This window comes from Garra rufa, chromosome 4, assembly GCF_049309525.1.
Source record: "Garra rufa chromosome 4, GarRuf1.0, whole genome shotgun sequence".
NCBI classification, from domain to species: domain Eukaryota; kingdom Metazoa; phylum Chordata; class Actinopteri; order Cypriniformes; family Cyprinidae; genus Garra; species Garra rufa.
Genome location: NC_133364.1, coordinates 7,226,080 through 7,247,137, shown reverse-complemented (window position 1 = coordinate 7,247,137; position 21,058 = coordinate 7,226,080). Strand labels below are relative to the sequence as shown.

General features: G+C 37.9%; 1 protein-coding gene across 1 annotated transcript in view; it reads right to left on the bottom strand.

The window, feature by feature from the left end:
• ahcyl2b (adenosylhomocysteinase like 2b) overlaps nucleotides 1-21,058 on the bottom strand; it is a 30,978-nt gene that overhangs the window by 5,567 nt on the left and 4,353 nt on the right. Inside the window, exons 2-11 of the mRNA XM_073838559.1 lie at nucleotides 4,847-4,955; nucleotides 4,386-4,529; nucleotides 2,782-2,882; nucleotides 2,414-2,516; nucleotides 2,231-2,325; nucleotides 2,049-2,155; nucleotides 1,556-1,672; nucleotides 1,416-1,479; nucleotides 764-852; nucleotides 235-305 (exon numbers count right to left, since the gene is read on the bottom strand). Of these exons, the coding sequence (XP_073694660.1) occupies nucleotides 235-305; nucleotides 764-852; nucleotides 1,416-1,479; nucleotides 1,556-1,672; nucleotides 2,049-2,155; nucleotides 2,231-2,325; nucleotides 2,414-2,516; nucleotides 2,782-2,882; nucleotides 4,386-4,529; nucleotides 4,847-4,955 (1,000 nt within the window). The remainder of the gene's footprint in view (nucleotides 1-234; nucleotides 306-763; nucleotides 853-1,415; nucleotides 1,480-1,555; nucleotides 1,673-2,048; nucleotides 2,156-2,230; nucleotides 2,326-2,413; nucleotides 2,517-2,781; nucleotides 2,883-4,385; nucleotides 4,530-4,846; nucleotides 4,956-21,058) is intronic.

Sequence of the window (21,058 nt, the reverse complement as noted above, 5' to 3'; positions counted from 1 at the left end):
AAAATATTTGTTTTTTAAATAGTAATTATTTAAAGTATATAAAATAGAATTATTATAACAAATATGCTTTTAGCATTTATAACAATAAAAAATAATTTTAAAAAATGTAAAAATAACATTTATTTTAAAAACAGTAATTATTTAATTTACATAATTAATTTTCCCTCAAATCAAGAGTCAAACAAAATAACAAACCTTTGAAATTTACTACAATCACAATCAGATTAAAAATACCTGTGCAGGTGATGACAATGTCAACTTGTCGGATGACTTCGTTGAGTTTTACCAGCCTGAAACCATCCATGCTGTGAGATGACAAATATAAATTAGTCTTTCTAAACAGTAAAAATATATGGCATAAGACTGAATTCTGTATAAAAAACTTGCAGAACATTTACAAGAGTTAGGAAAGTACACATTAGAATGATTTACCCCCGGTTTCACAGACAAGGCTAGACCTAGTCCTAGACTAAAATGTAAGTCTGAGCTGTTTCAACTGAAACAAAATTGCACTGATTAATCTTAAAATATATCAGTGCCTTTGTTTTGTCTCATTACTTAACACCAGTAATGTTTTTTTCTAGGCATGTTTATAAAAATGACTTAAATGTCCTAATTGAACTATGGCCTAATCCTGGCTTAGTCTAAGCCCTGTCTGTGAAACCGGGCCATAATGATTTATTAGAATGTAAATTTAATGACATCTAAAGGGCATCACTGCTGTTGAGGAAATGCTGAATCAGTTAAAGTGGCTGCAACTCACCAGGCCTGTAGGGCACAGATGGGGTCAATCTCAGTGACGTAGACAATGGAACCCATCGCTTTGAGAGCAGCACAGCAGCCTTTTCCCACCTTATTACACACAACAGAATTCATAGTAATTACTCAGAACAAAAAGGTTAAATGTACTTGTGAAAATATATATACTTTATGTAGCACACAAGGTGACTGACACAAACAGGGCAAGATCATGTGTTGTTCCTGAAAAAACATTCCTACTAGACTTTATTTTTAGAAATCAAAAGAATACATTAGAGGTATTTCCTGGGGTTTTCTGTCCTCTAGTGGCCATATCTGGTATCTGTTTGATAATGCAGTAATGCAGCAGCGCAGTAGAGGTGTGGTCAGCAAAAGTGATTGACAGATGATACAGAATATTCTAAAATGTAACAAAATGTTTGCTAACTGTACAGATATGAAATGACTTTCTTATATTAACTCTTCACTGTGCATTTCCTAAATTTAAAAATCAGATATGTCAGATAGCAGTCCTTCAAGTAAAAAGAAATATAAATAAGTGTACTTATGTAAGGACAAAAACATTCATGAAGACCAGAATGCCGAATGCAGCTCTCTAGAGGTTCTCACAGGAAACACGTTATTAGCTGGCAACATTTGCCACCTAATGATCTCACCTCTCCATATCCACACACCACCACCTGCTTCCCTCCAAACATCACATCTGTGGTCCTCTTTAGACTTGAACACAAAACACAAACATGCTCAGTAAAACCACAAAAAATAACTATTTTGAGTGCCTTTGTAAGAGACATACCCATCCAAGATGGACTCCCGGCAACAATACAGGTTGTCAAATTTCTGCTTGGTCACTGAATCGTTAACGTTCATTGCGGGCACACATAACTTGCCAGCCTTTGACAGCTGGTATAGCCTAGAAAATAAAATATGACAGATGTTTAGACAAAAAAAGCATACACATACACAACACAAAGACAAATTTTGAAGCATTAATGTTGATAATCATTATATATAACACTGAATTATGTATAATTATAATATACACTGCAGGTCAAATGTTTGGAATAATTAAGTTTTTTTTTTCTCTCAAATATTATACATAAATCACATTTTCCAGTTCCAGTACTTGCCACTAGATGGAGACATTCCCATTTGATATGAAAAAACAACTGCAGGCCCCATATTACCGTGTCCAATTACATTCTAAGTGTAAAGTTTTCACTTAATCCATATCGAATGCCAAAAATGTAACACTATTTAATGCATCCTTCACAAATAACTATAATCACCTGTGCACTCCAGTCACGCTCTCTTCTACGATGCCTTTGATCTTTTTGAACATATTGGGATATTTTTTATAGATCCAGTGAGTCAGATCTCCTCCATCATCTAAAATCTACAAGACATGAGCAGTTGAGATGCTGAACAGTCATATGTCACTTAAAAAGTCTAGGTGTATATAGTCTGTTACCATATTGGGCTGCCAGCCCTCCACGTTAACACAGCGATCGATGCACCACCAGAAATCATCCTCTGATTCACCCTTCCAGGCAAACACTGAGAAACCTGCCAGAGACAACACACAGGAGTTCATCAGGACAGAAAAATATGAAAGCATATGAACTAATCAGAATAAGAAAGGAAGAATATTTACCTCCCTCAGCCAGAGCGGCTGCTACCTCGTTTTGAGTTGAGTAGATGTTACAGGCGGCCCACCTGCACTGAGCACCCAGAGCAGAGAGGGTCTCCATCAACACCTGCAAACACACACAAACACTTGACGATGCATTTCTGAAATACAGACGTTAGTTTGCTCTCAAAACATGAGCATTATTTTTGAAAACATCCTCACAAATATAGCATGACAGTAAAAGTTTCTAAATAATGTACCAAAAAGGTGTTGGGGTAGGATTAAGGTGGTAAAATTATAGTGTAATTTAATTGAATTTGCCAAATTTAAGAACAAATTAAGTTCATATTAGGTATATGAGAGTATTTTTGTGTGCATGTAATGAAACTCACAGCAGTCTGTGCAGTGATGTGGGTGCAACCCACAATTTTGGCTCCAGCCAATGGTTTCTCTCCCTGAGCTCTCTTCCTCAAAGCCATGAGAGCAGGCATCTCTATGGTGCACAAATACACAAGTCATTAAACATGCCTATAATATTAAAATAAACACTGTTTTTTGACTTAAAACAACACTGTGTACTTTTTAGCAGCTAAAGCATAAAACTATAAGTTAATTGTGGAGGAATATTGTTTTGGTAATTACGCGAGTTGTGCTTCATTTATGAATCTGATGGCTTGAGGTGCATCGCTGTGCTCATAGTTACAAATGATCACATTGCCAGTGCGAATGTCACTAATAACAGAAAATCTCACAATAATAGAAGACAGATATCTGAAAAATAAGGAACTTGCATGTTGTTGTTGTTTAATAATGTAAAAAAAAGTTTGGCAACAGTGACATTATATAAAACGATTGCTATTCATATGTAATAATGGTGGAAACTATGACTTGGCAAGGCTATTTATAGGCACAAAACAGTAACTGGTTTAGAGATCATTACCAATGTAAACATGGTTTTATAAACCTAGTCAGTGCACAGCAAATGTGCTGCAAAGCTAAATGTGATTAGTGATTTACTACAGGCACTTGCTTATAGAAGCATGTTTCTGCCAAGGGATAAAAAAGGTAATTGCATATTTCTCTCTTACAGCTTAGACTTTTTCCCCCTTGCAATTCTGAGTTCATATCCCACAATTTGCAATTCTGAGTTCATATCCCACAATTGCAATATATAAACTCATAATTACGAGATATAAACTGACAGCTGAATTCCGAAAAAAAGCAAGAATTCTGAGATTACATCCTGAAATTCTTAAATTCTTTTATATTTACTACTTTTTTCTCATAACTTGAAGGCAGGTTTTTTTTCCAGAAAAGTCAGCATTGTGGGATTAAAAAGTCACGTTTTTCTTTTTTCTTTATCATATGGCAGGATAAACTTTTTTTTTATTGCTTGTAAACTCTTTCAGTTCAAGTTTTATTTGTTGTAGCTTCAAGTTTTTACACTGCATCTATCAGTTGCCCGACTATTCCTTTATTTACAGATGTTTTATAAACATATGCTCAAATGATTAAAGTATGCCGTTTTCCTGGAAAATCCATCCCGACAGCTCTTCATAAATATAAATAACTGGTTTTATGATGTACTCGCTCAATTAAACTGTTAATTTTGAAATTGTTAACATAAAAGTCACATAATGTAGCTTTTAATATGAAAGACAGTTTTAAAGCCGACAAACAGACACAGGCTGTGTGTAACTGCACACTGAAGTATTTGGCCATGTGGTAATATGGGGCTGAAGGGGGCGCCCTGCTGTCTCACAGCGCACACTGAACATATGGCCCCTCAGCAGCACAGGAAGAACATCAAAACATGCCTCGCTTGATCTCACACAAACACACTTTTACTTCACACATAAACAAATACCAGTGGCTTAATATGTTGACAGGCCTGCAGACACTGCAAAGAGTGAACTTCATTGCACAATCAGCAGTCATCCTCATAAACAGTTATAGCTTGTCGGCACATAAACAAGACACAAGGGGCCCTTCCAACCTTGCTCGGCAATCTCGATCTCCCTGCGTCCGAAGTCGGCCTGTTTGATGTTCTTGATGCAGAAGTCTGCATTGCCCTTGGAGTTCTTCTGCTGCTTGTCGCGGGGAGAGGTTTCGTCATCGGAGCTGTCAGTGTACGAGGCGGCTGAAAAAAGGAATAATAAAGAAACAAATTATGTCGATGTGTGTATCTGTTCCTCCATTGACACAGTCCTAAAAGAGCCCTGCAGGAATTTAGATTTTACTTCCCCACCGAAAATCTACTCTCATTCATCAATGTAATCCTCTTAAAGAGCCCTGCCAGAGAACCCACAGGAAAGCCTTTGTTCACATGACTCACCTGACACTCTACATTAGACCCCTGACGTATGGTAACACATTATGTAGCCCACCTGATTGAGGGTTAACAGGATGTGCGCATGTGACTGTACAGTATGTATTGGTGCTTGTAGAACGCCATACCTGAGCTGTAACTGTCTGTAGAAGACTGTGAGATGGAGCGAGACAAAGACCTGCGGCCGATCTTGGTGGGACGTTTGTTGAACTCCTGCTTCTGGTCTGCAAACTGGATCTGTCATGAGAAAGAGAGAGAGAGAAAAGACCATAATGAGAAACCTTACAGTGAAAAAAAGGACAACTTTGAAAGAAGGGTTGTAGTTTAAAAATATATATTTTTTGTCTTTGCTTTCTTCCCTTTCATGAAACTCATAGAAAGGGTGTTAAATGAATTATTTGATATTAAATTACACAGAAAGCCACTTCATCTCAACAGTATTGTGAATGAAAACACTGTCATTCTTTGAGGTAAATATATCATTTAAAGCTTGTAAGCAGCATATGTAATTATTAACTGCAATAATTAACATCTGTTGTACATTCGGGTTATGTTTTCCATTGCTGTTTACACAGTGAATGGAAATATGGCCAAGCTAGGCTGGGCTAGGTCAATGAACAGTAAAATGTCTAATACTAAGTCCTTAAGTATTAAATAACACAATGAGGCTATATGAAATTTAAATACAATATTAAGCTAAACAGTCTCAATAAATCTAATTATTTATGACTAATGTATGATGGCTGTTCATATTTGAGCTTTGCAAACAACACTATGTATGTACTAATGGCACAGTCGTATTACTGTCATGTTAACATTACTTAAAACAACAAATTTTTATATTGTTATTTGTGATATCTAGACTTTGTACGGTATAGGGTGTGATCTCTCTCATAGATGTGTGTACCTAAATAGAGACAAGAATCAGAGGCTCATATATCCACAAGGATAACAGTTAAAAGAAATTAGAAGATTTGTGGCAAAAAAACAGATACTGTAAAATGTATTTAGGAGCATGAGTGCAAAAAAATTCTTAACAGACATCCTATTTCATCTTCGGTTTGGTTATTATGTAGCTTTAAAAGGCAACTATTTAAATAAATAACACACATGAGCAAAGGCTGAATGAGCAAAGGTGACGTGCTGAATGACAAAAATATATATATTTTATTAACAACTTAAACTCATGCATACTTGCCAAGGTTGGATTTCACTCCTCAAATGATCTTTGAACTGTTTTCTATTTTTCTTAGCAGATAATGCTTAACAGTGTGCCTATTACCGCAGGAAGTGACAAATGAGTATGTAAAAAATGACAAGTCCCAGCACTATGCTACAATTCACATATTAAGCTAAATATCAGGAATAAGCCTTTACTTAGAAAGTGAGAAGAAAATGATTTAAACCAAGATCCGTCCTAATCTTTACACAGTTTGACCTGCTTGGTAGGTACTTCCTGTATCCCAGAGATTTGACTGTGATAATTTCGATATCATAACCTTGATAACTCCATCAGAATCCTTCATAAATGCAGTCAGACACCACTAATCTGCTCTCAATGAAAGTCTGGAGCGGAAACCATTGAGAGCTCATCGTAGACGTGTCGGTAAACTGCGCTACTATTAATGGCCTGGCAGCTGTTGCCTGCAGAGAGGAACGCGCTGCGTGAATCGTGAGAGGATTACGGCGCGATGCAGTCATCCCCTGCTGACGTTATTATCTGAGTCAACAGCAAGCCTCAAATCCCCCCGCTCCATCAAGAGATTTTTAAAAGCACGACTATTACATAACCCCGTGACATATCGGTGTTCAATCAACCATGTACTGAGTGATCGCGGTGATTAATCTTCAGGCTTTAGGTTGAAACTGTAGGAGGTGCTGTTTTCAGGATGGATGGCTGGCTTTTAGACCGTGAGTAAAACACACAGTTATGCAGACAAGTATAAGGCCCTGATTTACAGAGGCCTTGTTTCACACAAACACACCACTGTGCCCGAAAGCACTTGAGCAATTGTCACTCACAGTGGTTTTGCGACAATAGCGCTACAGAGAAACAAACACCCGCAGACTCTGTGAACTTTAATTTGGCACCTGTTTATCTCTTATTGCTTGGGAATGTTTCATTGTACAGGAAACACACTCTCCTAAATCACATACTTGCAGGAAAACAAAATACTAATCTGATAACAAAAAGCTCAGAATGCTCAGATTGAATAAAAAAAAAATATGGTGAAAAACAATATTTCCAGGGTTCACCATCTAAAAACATTACCCTGGTCCAAAACTTGTTTAGAATGGTAAGTGCTTGACTTGGAATGCTCTACAAAAGCCTCACAATTGATACCAACAGAGTTAGATGTGACTAAACTAGCAGCATGATACTCCAAGTATAAAAAAACACAATAAGATTATTAATAGCGTTTTCAGACCTGCTTTTTCCGCAATTTCAAGGTTGAGCTGGAAACAAGGCTTCGTCAAGACAACATTCTTGCAATGCAATTACACAACATTTTAAGATTGAAAAGTATGAAACATTTTCAGATGAAAGGCACTACCACTGTGCTTTTATGCCATTAGGAATTATGATACAGCTTGGTTTGTAGGACTGTTGGGTTGGACAACCAAACCACTCTTATAATTTTTGTCCAATGGGTTGAACCAAACTACTCCAGGATTTTTTCCATTTGGGTCAGACAACTAAACCACTTCAGAATTTGTTCTGTCCATTGGGTTTAACAACCAAACCAGTCCAGAGTTTCTTTTGTCCACTAGTTCGGACAACCAAACCTCTCCAGAATTTGTTTTATCTATTGTGTCAGACAACCAATCCACTCCAGAGTTTGTTCTGTCCATTGGGTCGGACAATCAAACCAGTCCACAGTTTGTTTTGTCCAATGTGTCGGACAACTAAACCTCTCCAGAGTTTGTTTTGACCATTGGGTGGGACAACTAAACCACTCCAGAGATTCTATTCAATCGGTTGAACTATTCAGGTGATCTCAAACCAAGTATTTTGGTGCAGATCTGTGCATGACCGGCAAGTTCATATTTGCCTAAAATAACCAAACAAAGGTAGTAAATGCACAAAGTTCTGAATTTTTTTTTAAAATAACCCAGGTGTGAAAACACCCTGAATCTGCATTTGCACTAGGCTGACAGATCAAGTCCAACAGAGGTCAACGATGCTGGGAAAAGATTGAGTTGGACCCCCTCTAGCTCTCTACGGCAGAAGACACACAGAACCCCTGCTAATACATGCTGAGCACACAGATGGCTCTGGACCATTTTCATTCCAGAAGGTTAAGCTTTCAGCCCTAAGGAAAACCCGAAGACCATCCTGTCTCTTTCTCCCCTCTTACCTTCTTAACTGAGGGCTCAGCAATGTCTCCATCCTTCTTTTTCTTCAGCATGACACACAGGAAAGCGAAGAGAGACAGAAAGAAACCGAGCACCAAAAGGGAAGGGCATAGAGGAAGTGGACTTTTATACCAGCTTTACACGTGGCCAGTCTGAACTGATCCCATGGCCTGTGCAGCACAATGCTAGACTGTTTCCCTTTGGGGTTTTTGTGCATCTGTCTTTTAATTGTTAATTGTTTAGTGGCTGGAACAATTCTGGTCGGAGTTGGCAAAACGTGCATGTGTGTGTGTGTGTGTGTGTGTGTGTGTGTGGAGGCTTTTAGGAGTGGTGGTTTAGGAGGTGATTACTGCGTCTCATGCTTAAGATAATGAAACATGCCAAGGACACATACACTTACACCGCCACCACTGACCCTGACAAAGGGCTCTTTGTGCTTTTCTGGTCCTAGAATACACACAGAAGGGGACAGACTGGAAGTACCAAGGGATAATTACTCTTGAGTTTATTAACCTCACCTTTATGACGAACATCGGCATCACAGTCGCAAGTTTTTCTTGTTGATTATCAACTGTTGGCCTTTAACAAGTATAATTTGCCAAGACTTCAAACACTTCAACATTGTAAAGCACACAAATTTCTGAGGGATGTTTTATAATGTCCCAATCTTGAAAGCAGAGTTAATGAGCTTGAAGTCGTCCTGTAAGAATTTAGTGATCCACATCTACTTTGTGAAAAGTATTAGAGGTGTGGTTTAAAAATTTTCCCCAGTATGACTTCATTCCTTTCCCATGGACCTGGATCACACATTACTTTATCTAGGGAGTTTACAAAGTCAAATATTTGAGAACTATTATCAGTCTTTTGTGGGTCTGTGCATTCTGCCGATGTAATTCGCACAACAAAACAGACTAATGCACTTAAACCCTTAATGTAGCTCAAACAATAGAGCTTGGCGTCAAGGTCATGGGTTTGTTTCCCAGGAAACTGAATAAATATGAACCTTGAATGCAATTTAACTTGTTTTGTATAAAAGCATCTGTCAAACGCATACATGTAAATGTTTAGACCATGCCGCACATTTATTTTAAGGTTATGCAAATACAGACCCAAATGCGTGGCCAGCATTCCAAATGTGCGGTCTAGTACAAACCAAATGTGTAACTTTTAAATCTTTGTAGCATTAAATCAAATGTGATGTACAGCAGCTTGCTATAAACATGTAGGTATTAACTAACTTAACAAGATTAGATATGTACTAGAACTGAAAGTTTAAAGTGTCTATAAAAGATGCTTTAGCTTATGTTTATGTATTCCTGTAGCTAAAACAGTAGAGCATGGGATTAGCAACGCCAAGGTCATGGGTTCAATTCCCAGGAAATGCATAAACAATTATACAAATATACCCTGAGTGCAATGTAATGTTATACACTTTGGATAAAAGCGTCTGCCAAATGCATAAATGTAAATATTAATGCCTGTTGCTGCGCCACACGTCGCAACTTGCATTATACAGTTGTCCAAGCAGACAGTCCCGTTTAAGATTTTGCATGTGTACTAATAAACTTACTGACATCACCGAGTTCAGAGAAGGATCTGCGGTTTTGCATTATGTCTGCAAATGCAAAACCACAGCTAGTTCATTTAGAGAGAAAAATAAATGGAAATTCCTTGGGTTTTATTAATATCTAAGAAAAGCAGTCTAAAAAAAAAAATTACGCAATATGAAAAGGTCGTCATTAAAATGAAAAGACAAGGATAATCTTATACTGAAACAAAGCATTTTTGTGCTATTATGTCCTCTTTTTAAATGACGCTGAACATTTTGCCAAAAGAGAATAAGGTATTTTAATCTTTCAAAGGTAATATGAATAGATTTATGATTAAACAGGAAGCAAAAAGCTCCATTTCTGAGAATGACACAAAGGCCGTATATTACCGGAGGAGAGATTCAGGCCACATGAGCAGCACTTTCATGAAAAAAGATCACTTATGTAAGAAAGAGAGAGACACTCGCATCACGTTAACGGTACAATTCAGTGACATGGCTGAGAGATGATGATTAAAGAACAAAGCGGGGGAAAACGCTCATATTTCCTGCGAACGGATGTCCAAGGGTTCACAGTCCAGCTCTAGTATGTTTTTCACGTTGAGAGCTTCCGCAATGAATGCAAACACAGCCGTGCTGCAGGGTGCTGACTTCCTCTGTCATTTGTTGGAAAGCTGAATCATATTTCTAATGTTCCTCAAGGATAATCATTAGACTGCAGCTTTGCTCAAAACCCTTGTGAGCTGCCTGCCATGATGACATTAACCATCCATCATAAGAAAATGTAAACATTACAAAACAAGACTGACAATGTAAAGTCTTTTTAGTCTTTAAGTGTGTATATACAGTAAATATCGTTGCTGAGCAGTAGTGTATGTAGACAGCAAGGCAGTTTTCTAAGGTTTGGCACAAAGCTGACAAATGAGCAATGACTGACACTGTGGCACAATATCAATAAGAGTTTCCTTCCACATCACAATGAAAAATCTAACATCTAACAGAGATACCAAACATTCACAGTATAAATGTTTCCCCTACTACTGTTCTATACTGCTCTATACATTATGGATGTGTGCTAATTTAGAAGCAAACAAAAACTGAATAATGAATGCAAAGCGACAACTTACATCGTCGCTTCCCGTCCTGGTGAAGAGTGGGTGCAGAACAGGAGCCAAAATAGAAGCAGACTCATCCAAGGCCTCATCTTTTAAATTCCTGTCACAATGATGAAAGCCAAGGCTGGTGTGCCAGGGCTATTGTTTATTTAGACTGCTGTGGTACAAATTGGTAATTGCACTGGCATAATGGTGGCACTGAAAAGCATTTATTTACTCGAGATGAGACTTGAGTTTAGGCCTAAATTAATAATTACAGTTAGTGTAGGTCTTCTAGACTTGAAACGCAGAACTCTGCAGGGTAGAGTTGCAAACAACAGTTCAGAAAGCTCCTATCATCACGCTGAGCTCTGAGACAATAAACAAGGACACTTGTAATGGAAATTTCATGAGATATGATAGTCTGGAATTTACTCCAGGACAAAAGGTTGCACATGCGCACCAACTTACATAAGCACAGTACGGAACAAGAACATTTAACACCGGGGATGTCAGAATCAATGTATAGATGGGCTTGTTTTGCACAGAACGCATGCAAACAGTAGAGGAGAAGTGGAGAATAACTGGAGAAGATAAGAGAAAAACATTTCCTCCAGATAACAAATGACAGAATCATACAAAATCTGTGGGCCAAACAGTAGAAAAATGTAACGTACTTCACTTCTGAGCACACAACAGTAATGGATTCACTTGAGTGTCAAAAATCGAAAATTTTTCCTGCAGAAGGGAGCAACGAGTTATAGCTCTCCTGAGAAAAAAAAAAACATGATTTTTTTTCTCACCCTCTGAGCTTTTCATTACAGGGCAGCAGGAACGTCAGCCTGAGGTCCTGAACATCTCTGGAGAATCATTAAATTCGTTCTCTGTGGAAAGATGTGCGTAAAGAGATTCACAAGTTCCGTGCAGCACCTGCATCGAGTGGTGCAGCATAAGGCTGAGCTAACTCATTATAACTGAACATTATATGCATGAACTGATAGATGTCTACCTGAATGCAATGTAAATCACTTTTAACTGAGTCTGCATAAATGTAACTAATGTTCATGAATTTTATCATATACTATAGCATATGGAAGCTTATATCTGCCCTGAAATAAAAATATAAAAGTGTAAAAAATATATATATATATATTTTTTTTTAAATTTCGAATTTCGTAATTCAGACACTTCAAACTGTTTAATTTTATTCCTCAGAATTCTGAGTTTACATCTCAAAATTCAGTAGTTAGTAATATAGTAAAATATTAAATGTTTAAAAAAAGCCTTAATTATAAGTTCATTGCCGTGCAAGGGAAAAAACTTGACGAACTAAACCAATATTTGTTACCGTCATGCACCATTGCATCCTAAAAAAAAAAAAAAAACACAGACCTTAATAACTTAAGGCTACTGATCTTTTGCATATGCTTCAATTGTTAAGAGCCTAATACCTTTACTGTGACACAGAGATCTGTGTCTCCCCCTTCTTACTGTGGGACCGTTTACGACTTCATAGACACTTTTCATCCTGTCATTTTCACTCCTAAGTCACAAGCTTTACAAACCATAAAGTAACTCCCATAGCAACTACACTTTATAGTCAGAAGAGACAGGGTCTGGGGTATGGCGGGTAGCGTGGGTAATGTGATACAACACGGTGGCCCGCTCTGACTAATGACGGCACCAGAAATGAGAGAGCCTGGTGCAACAGACACCAAGGATCAGCTCAGGGCATTTAACCGGAGAAAGAGCTTTGCGACGCCCATTCACTCGGATAGTAAATCAGACAAATTAGCTCCAGGCTAAAGTCAAAGTATGGGCGCTTGGGAATCTTCTTCCACCTAGACATTTTAATTTAATGCACAGTTTTAACAAAAGATATATGGAGAATATCCATAATTCAAATGGCCGATCCAACACTAGCAATCGTGTGGCAAAGAACACTGGAAGGTGTGACAGGTAATTTGCTTCCTGCTCGGATGACGGCTCACATTGTGGGACATGTGCTCTCAAGTATTCGCCGTCCAACACGTAACGTACCTGACAGATTTGATTACCATTTCTTGAAATTCAGCCCTTCCTTTTTTCTTCGTATCCTTCAGACGCAAAATAATTGGATTGTATTCCTACAAGGCCAATATATCACTGGGCTTGGCAAGGAGTTTGACCTTTCCTACAATGAAGTGTTGAAAAGCACTCAAGCAGTGCAAAGCATCTGAACTTTGATGTGGTTTTTTCCGCTCTGAAAAACCGAGGTTGAAGTTGAAGGGTCTGTACGGACTTTGCCAGTATTGGTTAATAGAAGTAAGTCTAAAGGACTTTAATAGAAATCTACAGAGTGTAGTAGTCCAACTCATCATAAAGATGTTTTCTTGCTCTCTACCTCTTTAAAGTTCACGACTAACAGACAAAACTACCATGATTTCATCATATCAAAAGCATGAACTAGAGTTCATTCTGTTTAATAAAAGTCTTCATACTCTGCACTTGTTCTGTGAATATATAAAAGCAATCCACCTACGCAGAGAGCTCAGCTGCAAAGGGTTAGGGGGCGGTCAGCTACCCCATGGCCAATTCTGATTCTTTCTGGAGGAGCCATTCGATACCACGTCCCGCTATTAACAAAAGCTTTCTGAAACAAGCGCCTCGGGACGCTTCAGCTGTACTTGAGGAGCAAAAAAAAAAAGAAACGCAGAAATGTCAATATCAGCCTACAAGATGTGTTGTTCTCATGCCCTCTGCTATAGACTCAATTCTTAAACACACACAGTGAAAGTTGTGGTTGTAACTGCAAACCCAAAAAATGCGTATGCAGTGAACACACCCTCTCAGACGTGCTAGGGTCATAAAAACATGGGGACCAAAAACAGATTTTTAAAAGAGAACAGATTTTCAATTGCTTCAACTTTAACTTGATGGTAATGGTGTAGCAACTAGAGATGCATGGATATTAAAAATCTAATTGAAATACTACTATACTAATACTACTATTTGACACAATTTAGTCTAAATAAATTAAAAATATAAGACTAAAAACTAAAATAGTCGTTAAATAATCATTTAGGCATCACGTTATAATGTACAGTATGAAAAAAATGATATAAACTTTGAGATTTGCTGAAGATTACATTCAATTTTAACAATTTAATTGAACAGTTACCAGTTATATAAAGGTAAAAATGGACACTGAGATATAAAATACAAAAATAAATACCCAAAACAGCATATTAGAATGATTTCTGAAGGATCATGTGACACTGAAAACAGTTATTTATAATTGTAATAATGTTTCACAATATTACTGTTTTCACTGTGTTTTTGATCAAATAAATGCAGTTATGATGTCCTTGATGAGCATTTTTATTCCAAACTTTTGACCTGTAGTAAAATACACAGTTAAACTGTTTATATAAATTCTTACATTGGCTGGTAACCCGTTTCCAATATATCTATATTTTGATAGACTAGTGGTTGTTGGACGACTTCTTAACCCTTATGACCAATACAGCTTTGGTATTACAAATTGATGTGGAAATTAGACTGCATAACAAGATCTACTGGAACACCATGGTACATCATAAAAAAGGAGACCATATCAAAAGCACACGCTGGCCACTTGAAGGGCTCATATTCAGACACAGTCCTTTGGACTTTAATTCAAGCAGCCGCTCTCCCTGAGTGTTCATCCACCAGTATGAACCTGTTCCTGCAAGCCCACTCTGGAAATTTCCCTGTTCCACGGGCAGTGACGAGCGGCAATCATTGTCTAGAGGTCCTTGGATAAAAGGCTTCTATTTATGTGCCAGATGGTGTTCTTCTGACTAAGCACAAACAGAGAGAGAGAGTGCGATGTTCTCTCCGTTCTCTTCGTATTTGGGTTTAACGCAGACTGCCAGCATGTTCTTTCACAGCGTGCTTATTCTGAAGAGATGAGGGAAAAGAAGAAAAATCATCCCACATAGTACATTAAAATGAGAAGAAATTCACTGCTGTGGGCTCTAGAGGCAAAGAAAGGGGTAGAGCAGATCTCAAAGACTAAAAATAGTTATTATTTAGCATGTAGTTGTTGCATCAAGTTTATTTGCCAGCCTTGACTATTATCTGTAGCAGAAATCCAATCCTAAACCAATCTAATTAAGGTGAGCAGATGTTATTTACTACATTGAAAATTATCCTTTGAGGCACTATGACAGTCCTTCAAAACATTTCAAAACTTAATATCTAAACCAATGCCAAGAGGTGGAGCTTGACCGGACTAGTATTAACCCAGGTTCTATTGGTCTCACAAAATGCTGCTGTTCACAAAGAAGTGTCAGTGGCACTCAAAATTGTAATGAGGTGAAGAAATCAGAATTCATGACTTGCAGTCAAAATACACAACACTTTATTGTGCATTCTTCATATTCCAGGACATGTTTGTGGCAGAGGTGGTGAAGCAAATTGCTTGTGTTACCTCCTGTGGCTACAACTTTAGCCTGACCACATTTACATATGATGTAGTGATGCACAGAAATGAAAATTCTTGGCCGAAACCGAAAACCGAAAGAACTATGCCAATTATTAGTACCATTGCATTTATGGCTATGACTGTGTACTAAATCTTACTAGAACCAAGGCATTGCAATTGCGTAAATTAATATTAAAGTTTCAAAGAATAAATCAACTATATCAATTTAAACAATTATTATCAATCAAGTATTATATTACTTAAATAACATATACATATATTTTACTGCCTTCGTTTAAATTGTTAAAATTTTTATAACATTATCTTGTGGACCCATGAGTTCACATTTACAAGTCTACGCGTTTCTCTTCCAGCAGGACGCGCTTTCAGAATGGTACACAAAGCAGCGCAACAAATGATTTTGAAACGTGCAGCGCATATTGATTTAATGGATAGCCTTTTGAAGTTTCATCGCAATTCTTGTCTTTCAGTCCCCACATTTAAGACCACCTGAAATCATAATTATGACTTTCATAACCCCCTAATAACACTGCAGTCATCAATGAAAATTAAGAGCTTTATATAAACAAACCTTACACAAAATACGTTTCTTTTTATTTTTTTCCCAACATGTTCGGGGCACAAGACAAATATTAAGGGACTAAATTAATATCAGCATATGAAGTATAATCGTCTCTCATTGTCTGAAAGAATGCACATCAGATGCTGAAAGTCAGTTTTTACTTTCACTTTAACATATTGATCAGTTTCCACGTTGCTTGTGTGATACCCATTGGCTCACCTCCATGGTTTAAAACATAAATATTAATAAAAATACAGTATATAGAAAAGACATATCTCTAAAATATTGCGACAAAACACCAACGTAAAGCCATTGTTTTTCTCTCACTGAAAGCTACATCTGTCTGCACGCAATGCGCCGATCTCTGCTCTCATCACTGCAGACACACCCCCTCTTGAAATTTCGGCATTACAAGTTTTGCAAATCGCTATCCGTGGGTCTTTCTCAGATATACTGAAATACGTTCACACCGCAGATGTGTTGCTTCAGACAAGCATGTGCAAGCTGCGGTTTCTGTTTGCGTCAACATACGTGTTCCCAGCGCTTTGTACGCACACACTCACCGGTATTGGGGTATATGAAAAATTAATATCATAAAAAAAAAAAAAAAAAAAACACCGTTATTCGGTATGAAAAGGTATACCGCCCAGCCCTACCAAGAGGTCAAGGTCTGGCCAGTAATTCAGCCCCTGCTGATCATTTCTAAACACAATCTGATTAAAACATGTCACTCCAATAACAGCCGTTCAAAATGAGCATGTATTTGGAGAAAATATTTTTAAATCAATTTATTTTGCTATATTCTCGGATAAACATTTTCTGATGCCAACAGCAAGAATGGCTGAGAATATTTTCACTTGTGCAACAGCCACTAAAACGAATGGGAATGCTAACTTTCTACGGTCATTACAGACCTCCTTGCAACAATGTATGTTTGGGTTTTCTCAGCGGCACACATTATCTGCTCCCCCTGACGCTGATATTATTTCAGAAGTATAACCTTTCTGGCTAAACACAGAATGTATAACATGATATTTAACCATACACACACCAATCTCCTATTGTCATCTGTTATGCATTAATAAAGACCAAGACAAAGAAACAAGCAATTTACTGATGAGATAACATCTGCCTGGCCCCTCTCTTCAATAACAACCATGAATAGAATAAATAAAGGTCCCCTAGACTACCATCAGCTTCCCATCTGACTTCACTCTGATCGGTTAAGGGAAACAGTTTGGGTTTGGTGGACACAAACACAGATGTACGAATCCACTCTGAGCTTGTTAGAGATTCCACTTATCCTGTTAATCTTATCCTAAATCGAGTGCATCATTAACTACAGCAGGTGCAAGAAAAACAATGATCCAAGACTTACTTGCCATGCATGATGTTGCAAATTTATAACAAACTAAAATGGCTTATGGAATCTATGCTGGCAATTTTGTGATAAAAAGGGAATGCCCAAGGGCTTTTTAAGTCAGGATGCATTTAGGGACCATTTTAAATTACATCCACTCGTATTTTTAGGATCAAACAAGTAATAATTGCAGTTTAATAGTGACTTGTAGCCAATATTAATATCTCCAGCTAAAGTTCTCTGTGTATCAGGGCCTCTGCCTTGCTAATTTTGGCTTGAGAGCAGATGGCTGCAGCCTTTTTAGAATCATCAATGTGTCTGACGCTCAATCATTCCTGTTGCTCCACATAAGGAACAAATAGCAGTTCAGGATTTAGAGATGTGTGTGAGAGAGAGAGAGAAGAAAATGAGAAGGATCTTATTACTCAAGCCAGTTACTGATTCCTAATTCATAAGAGGACAGTGAGACCGACTTCAAAGAGAGCAAGACAACCCTAAGAAGGCCTCATCTCTGCTCTCAAGTCAAATATAGCAACATCAAAAATAAAAGCATTATTAGATGTACGCAACAGACGTGCTTAGTAATTCCATCACTAATGTTTACACAAGCATGCATTTCATTCAGATCCATCCATTGCATTATCTAATCTCGTTCTTAAAGAAGAGGAAGAATATCTCCAATCTGCAGTGAAGCAGAAGAGGAAGAAACCACATTCATTTTTATGTTGGCCAATGGAGCTACTCACCCACAAGGCGAGTGTGAAAGCACAGCAAGACCCTGAAGCAGAAATACTATGAAAGCGATGCCTTGCTGCACTGATTTATTGACTGTGGCATATGAGCAGTACATGCAACAATTACAGACAGTGTTCGGCTAACTGCATTTGATGTGCAAAAAATGGGCTTGATGCAATGACTGGCATGAGGAGATCCAAATGTCACGGTTTAGAATTAGTAGCATTAAGCTTGTTACTTGTACTCCGAGTCAGAAGGGCAAGAAATCTCACTGCAGTTTTCCCATCATGCACCGCACTGCTGACACATTTCCTGGGAATAGGGAGGGGCCGGGATAAAGAATGACATCACACTCAGTGACGTTCACCCTGAATGAATGAACTAATCAATCGACCCACAAATTTAGCTCAGAAGTGATGTTCTGGGTCATTGGCCAATTGAAGTCAATGAAGCCACACACTCTAAAAGCTAAAAATGCTTTCAGAGCAAAAGTCTCATGAACACCGTGCAATCAGAATGAGCGCCCTGTCTTGAACTGTCCGATCAGAGATTTTCGGTAACAAAAGTGTGACCGCCTTAAAGAGTAGCAGCAAGCCACAACAACACTAAAGTATTTTCAACCTTGTACCAGATCAGAAGCATTACAGTAACTGGACTCCACTACTGCAGAGGTGGTTGTGGTCCAAAAGAAAAAGACAGACTGCAATTTAGGAATACATACCCACTACAAAGAAAGTCTAGGGTACGCTATACAAATTGTAGGTTTGTGTGGACAGACTGCTGCAAATAGCTATTTTACTCAACCAAATATGTAATTAAGAACACTACACTTTGCCATAAAGGTCATTTTTAGGTTTGCCTCATTTCTGGCTAACTTTTAAATTATTAAGAGACAGAACTGTTTGTCTGCACATTTGACATCTATTTACTTCAATTCAACTGTGGAAGACAAGTTCATGCAAATATTTCCAATGCAAATCAACATTCAAGTAAAGCCACAGTGCAAGATATTCGGCCAATATATGATTAAGATAATTCAGAATTTCAAGAATGCACAGAAACGTAGTTGTGTGGGCCTTTATATTAAAGATAAAAGTTCTTTATTAGCATCTATGCTTTCATGAAGAACCTTTAACATCCATGGAACCTTTCCATTGCATTACAGTGAAAAAAGTTTGTTAGATTTTTAAACCGCAAGATAAATGTAAGAAAAAAGGTTCTTTCTTTTAGTGGAAGGCTCAAGTATACAAAAAAAAAAAGAAAAAAGAAAACTGACATCAGAAAGGTTCAGGTTATCCTCAGATTATCTTCTGGTAAATTCAACACAATGTAATGAAGTTTGAGGTGAGGCATACCACTAAAATAAAGGTAATGGTCACAATCAAGCCATGCATTTCAGCAGCTGTGGTCTGAGGTTTGTATTTTTTTTTTTTTTTTTTTGAGCTGGCAAAAAGGAAAAGGAAGAGAAACGAGGGTGGCTTTTCTTACACTTTTGTGAGATTCTTTTGTGATGCAGCAGTTTTTGAACACAATGAAGGTTCTTTGTGAGGGGCTGGTGCAGGGGTCCAGGGTGCATTCCTTAGCCGTGGATCCTGCATGTGTCCGTTCCACGGTTAACTAATTGAAAAACCTTAGGCCCCAATGCAATACAAATGCCATCAGAAATCATCTGCTTAATTTCCAGCAGCATAAATCAATCGAACCGTCACTTGTGAACAGAAGGCCAATTTGGTCAATGGAAAAGCTTTTGTTCATTCATTCAGTAGCACATTCCTGGCTAACTCCTGACCGGTGGCTTAATCTTTCACATGCACAATTGATGCGAATTCACTCCTTTGCTCAACATCACCAGAAATCTAAATTTACTTAGTGAGCAAATGTATAAACCAACGGGATTAAAATGTTCTTATAGGATTTAATTTCCTAATCTCTCGAAAGAAAAGTTTAACGTATAATGTTAAGCAAAGAGCGAGAATAAACAACCAACTGCAATGTACACAGCTTGGATCCGGTGTTCCTGTATCTTACGACCAGCCGTACAATCCGACAACAGCTGGCTGCTTCCAACAGATTTGCCTTCTTGATGCTTATTTTGACTCTTCTAGCCCTGCTATTATAAAGCTTAGCCATGAAAAACACGACAAGCAAGTCACAGATTGCAATCCAGCGGCTTATCAAGCCACGGTACAGATACTGCCAACTCTTGCACAGGTTTGCTGGGAAATGGAAGCAACATATGGCAGCACATCTCCAAAAGCACAGTCAGAGAGTAAAACAAAAATGCTTTTATGCCCAAAAAAGAACAGGAGAGGGTCAGAGAAGGTAAACAGGGCCCTATGATTACCACAATGTGGAACACATGGACAGAAATGTGAATTCCAGTCATAAAAATGTGTTATTCACAGAACATGGAAACATAACATGGAATGTAATAGAATCTGGCAGTTCTAAAATTAAATTGATTAAAATTGAAAACATTAAGCAAAATTCTGAAAAAAAAAATTTTTTTGAATATAAGTACATTTTTTGTTATGCGTTCAATTAATTGTGAAATTGTATAAATTTCAAAAATTCATTTTTAATTAGACATGCTTTTTGACTACTTAAATCTAATCTAAACATTAAAAAGGAATCCAAAAAATTAAATTGGGTAAATATTAAAATACAGAGAGAGAGAGAGGACTGTCGCACATCCTTTCGATGGAAGCAGCATCGAGGTGGCACATTTGTGTTTGTTTGGCTGGCTCGCTCTCACTGTTGCCTCCGCAATACACCGAGTCATTAACGCACTCGAGAAGACTCTGGGTGATTTCAGGTGAACGAGTCCTGCTGCGATGTGGTTACGGCTGCCTGAGGGAAAGAGAAATCTCAGCTGTGCCCTTTAAAGTGTTGAAGTGCACCATTAGGGTTGCTGCCAAGGACACAGAGTCATGGATGAGTGTTTGAGAGCAAGAGAAGATGATTCAGTGAGTGCACTGTTATCAGTAAGCTTCAGTACAAAACGTGCAGTTTAATTCAGTGCATCACTCCCTCAAAGCTTCAGTCTCCATGACCACCACTTACCTGAGAGCACGTCTAGTTCTGTTTAATCACACGTGTGTGGTCCGTTTTCCTTAAGCTCTTAAGACAATAAGTGGCACAAACAGAATATGGCCTTCCCGGAGGTATGCTATCATTCACACATGAGCCCCCAACAAGTGCAGATAAACACAGGC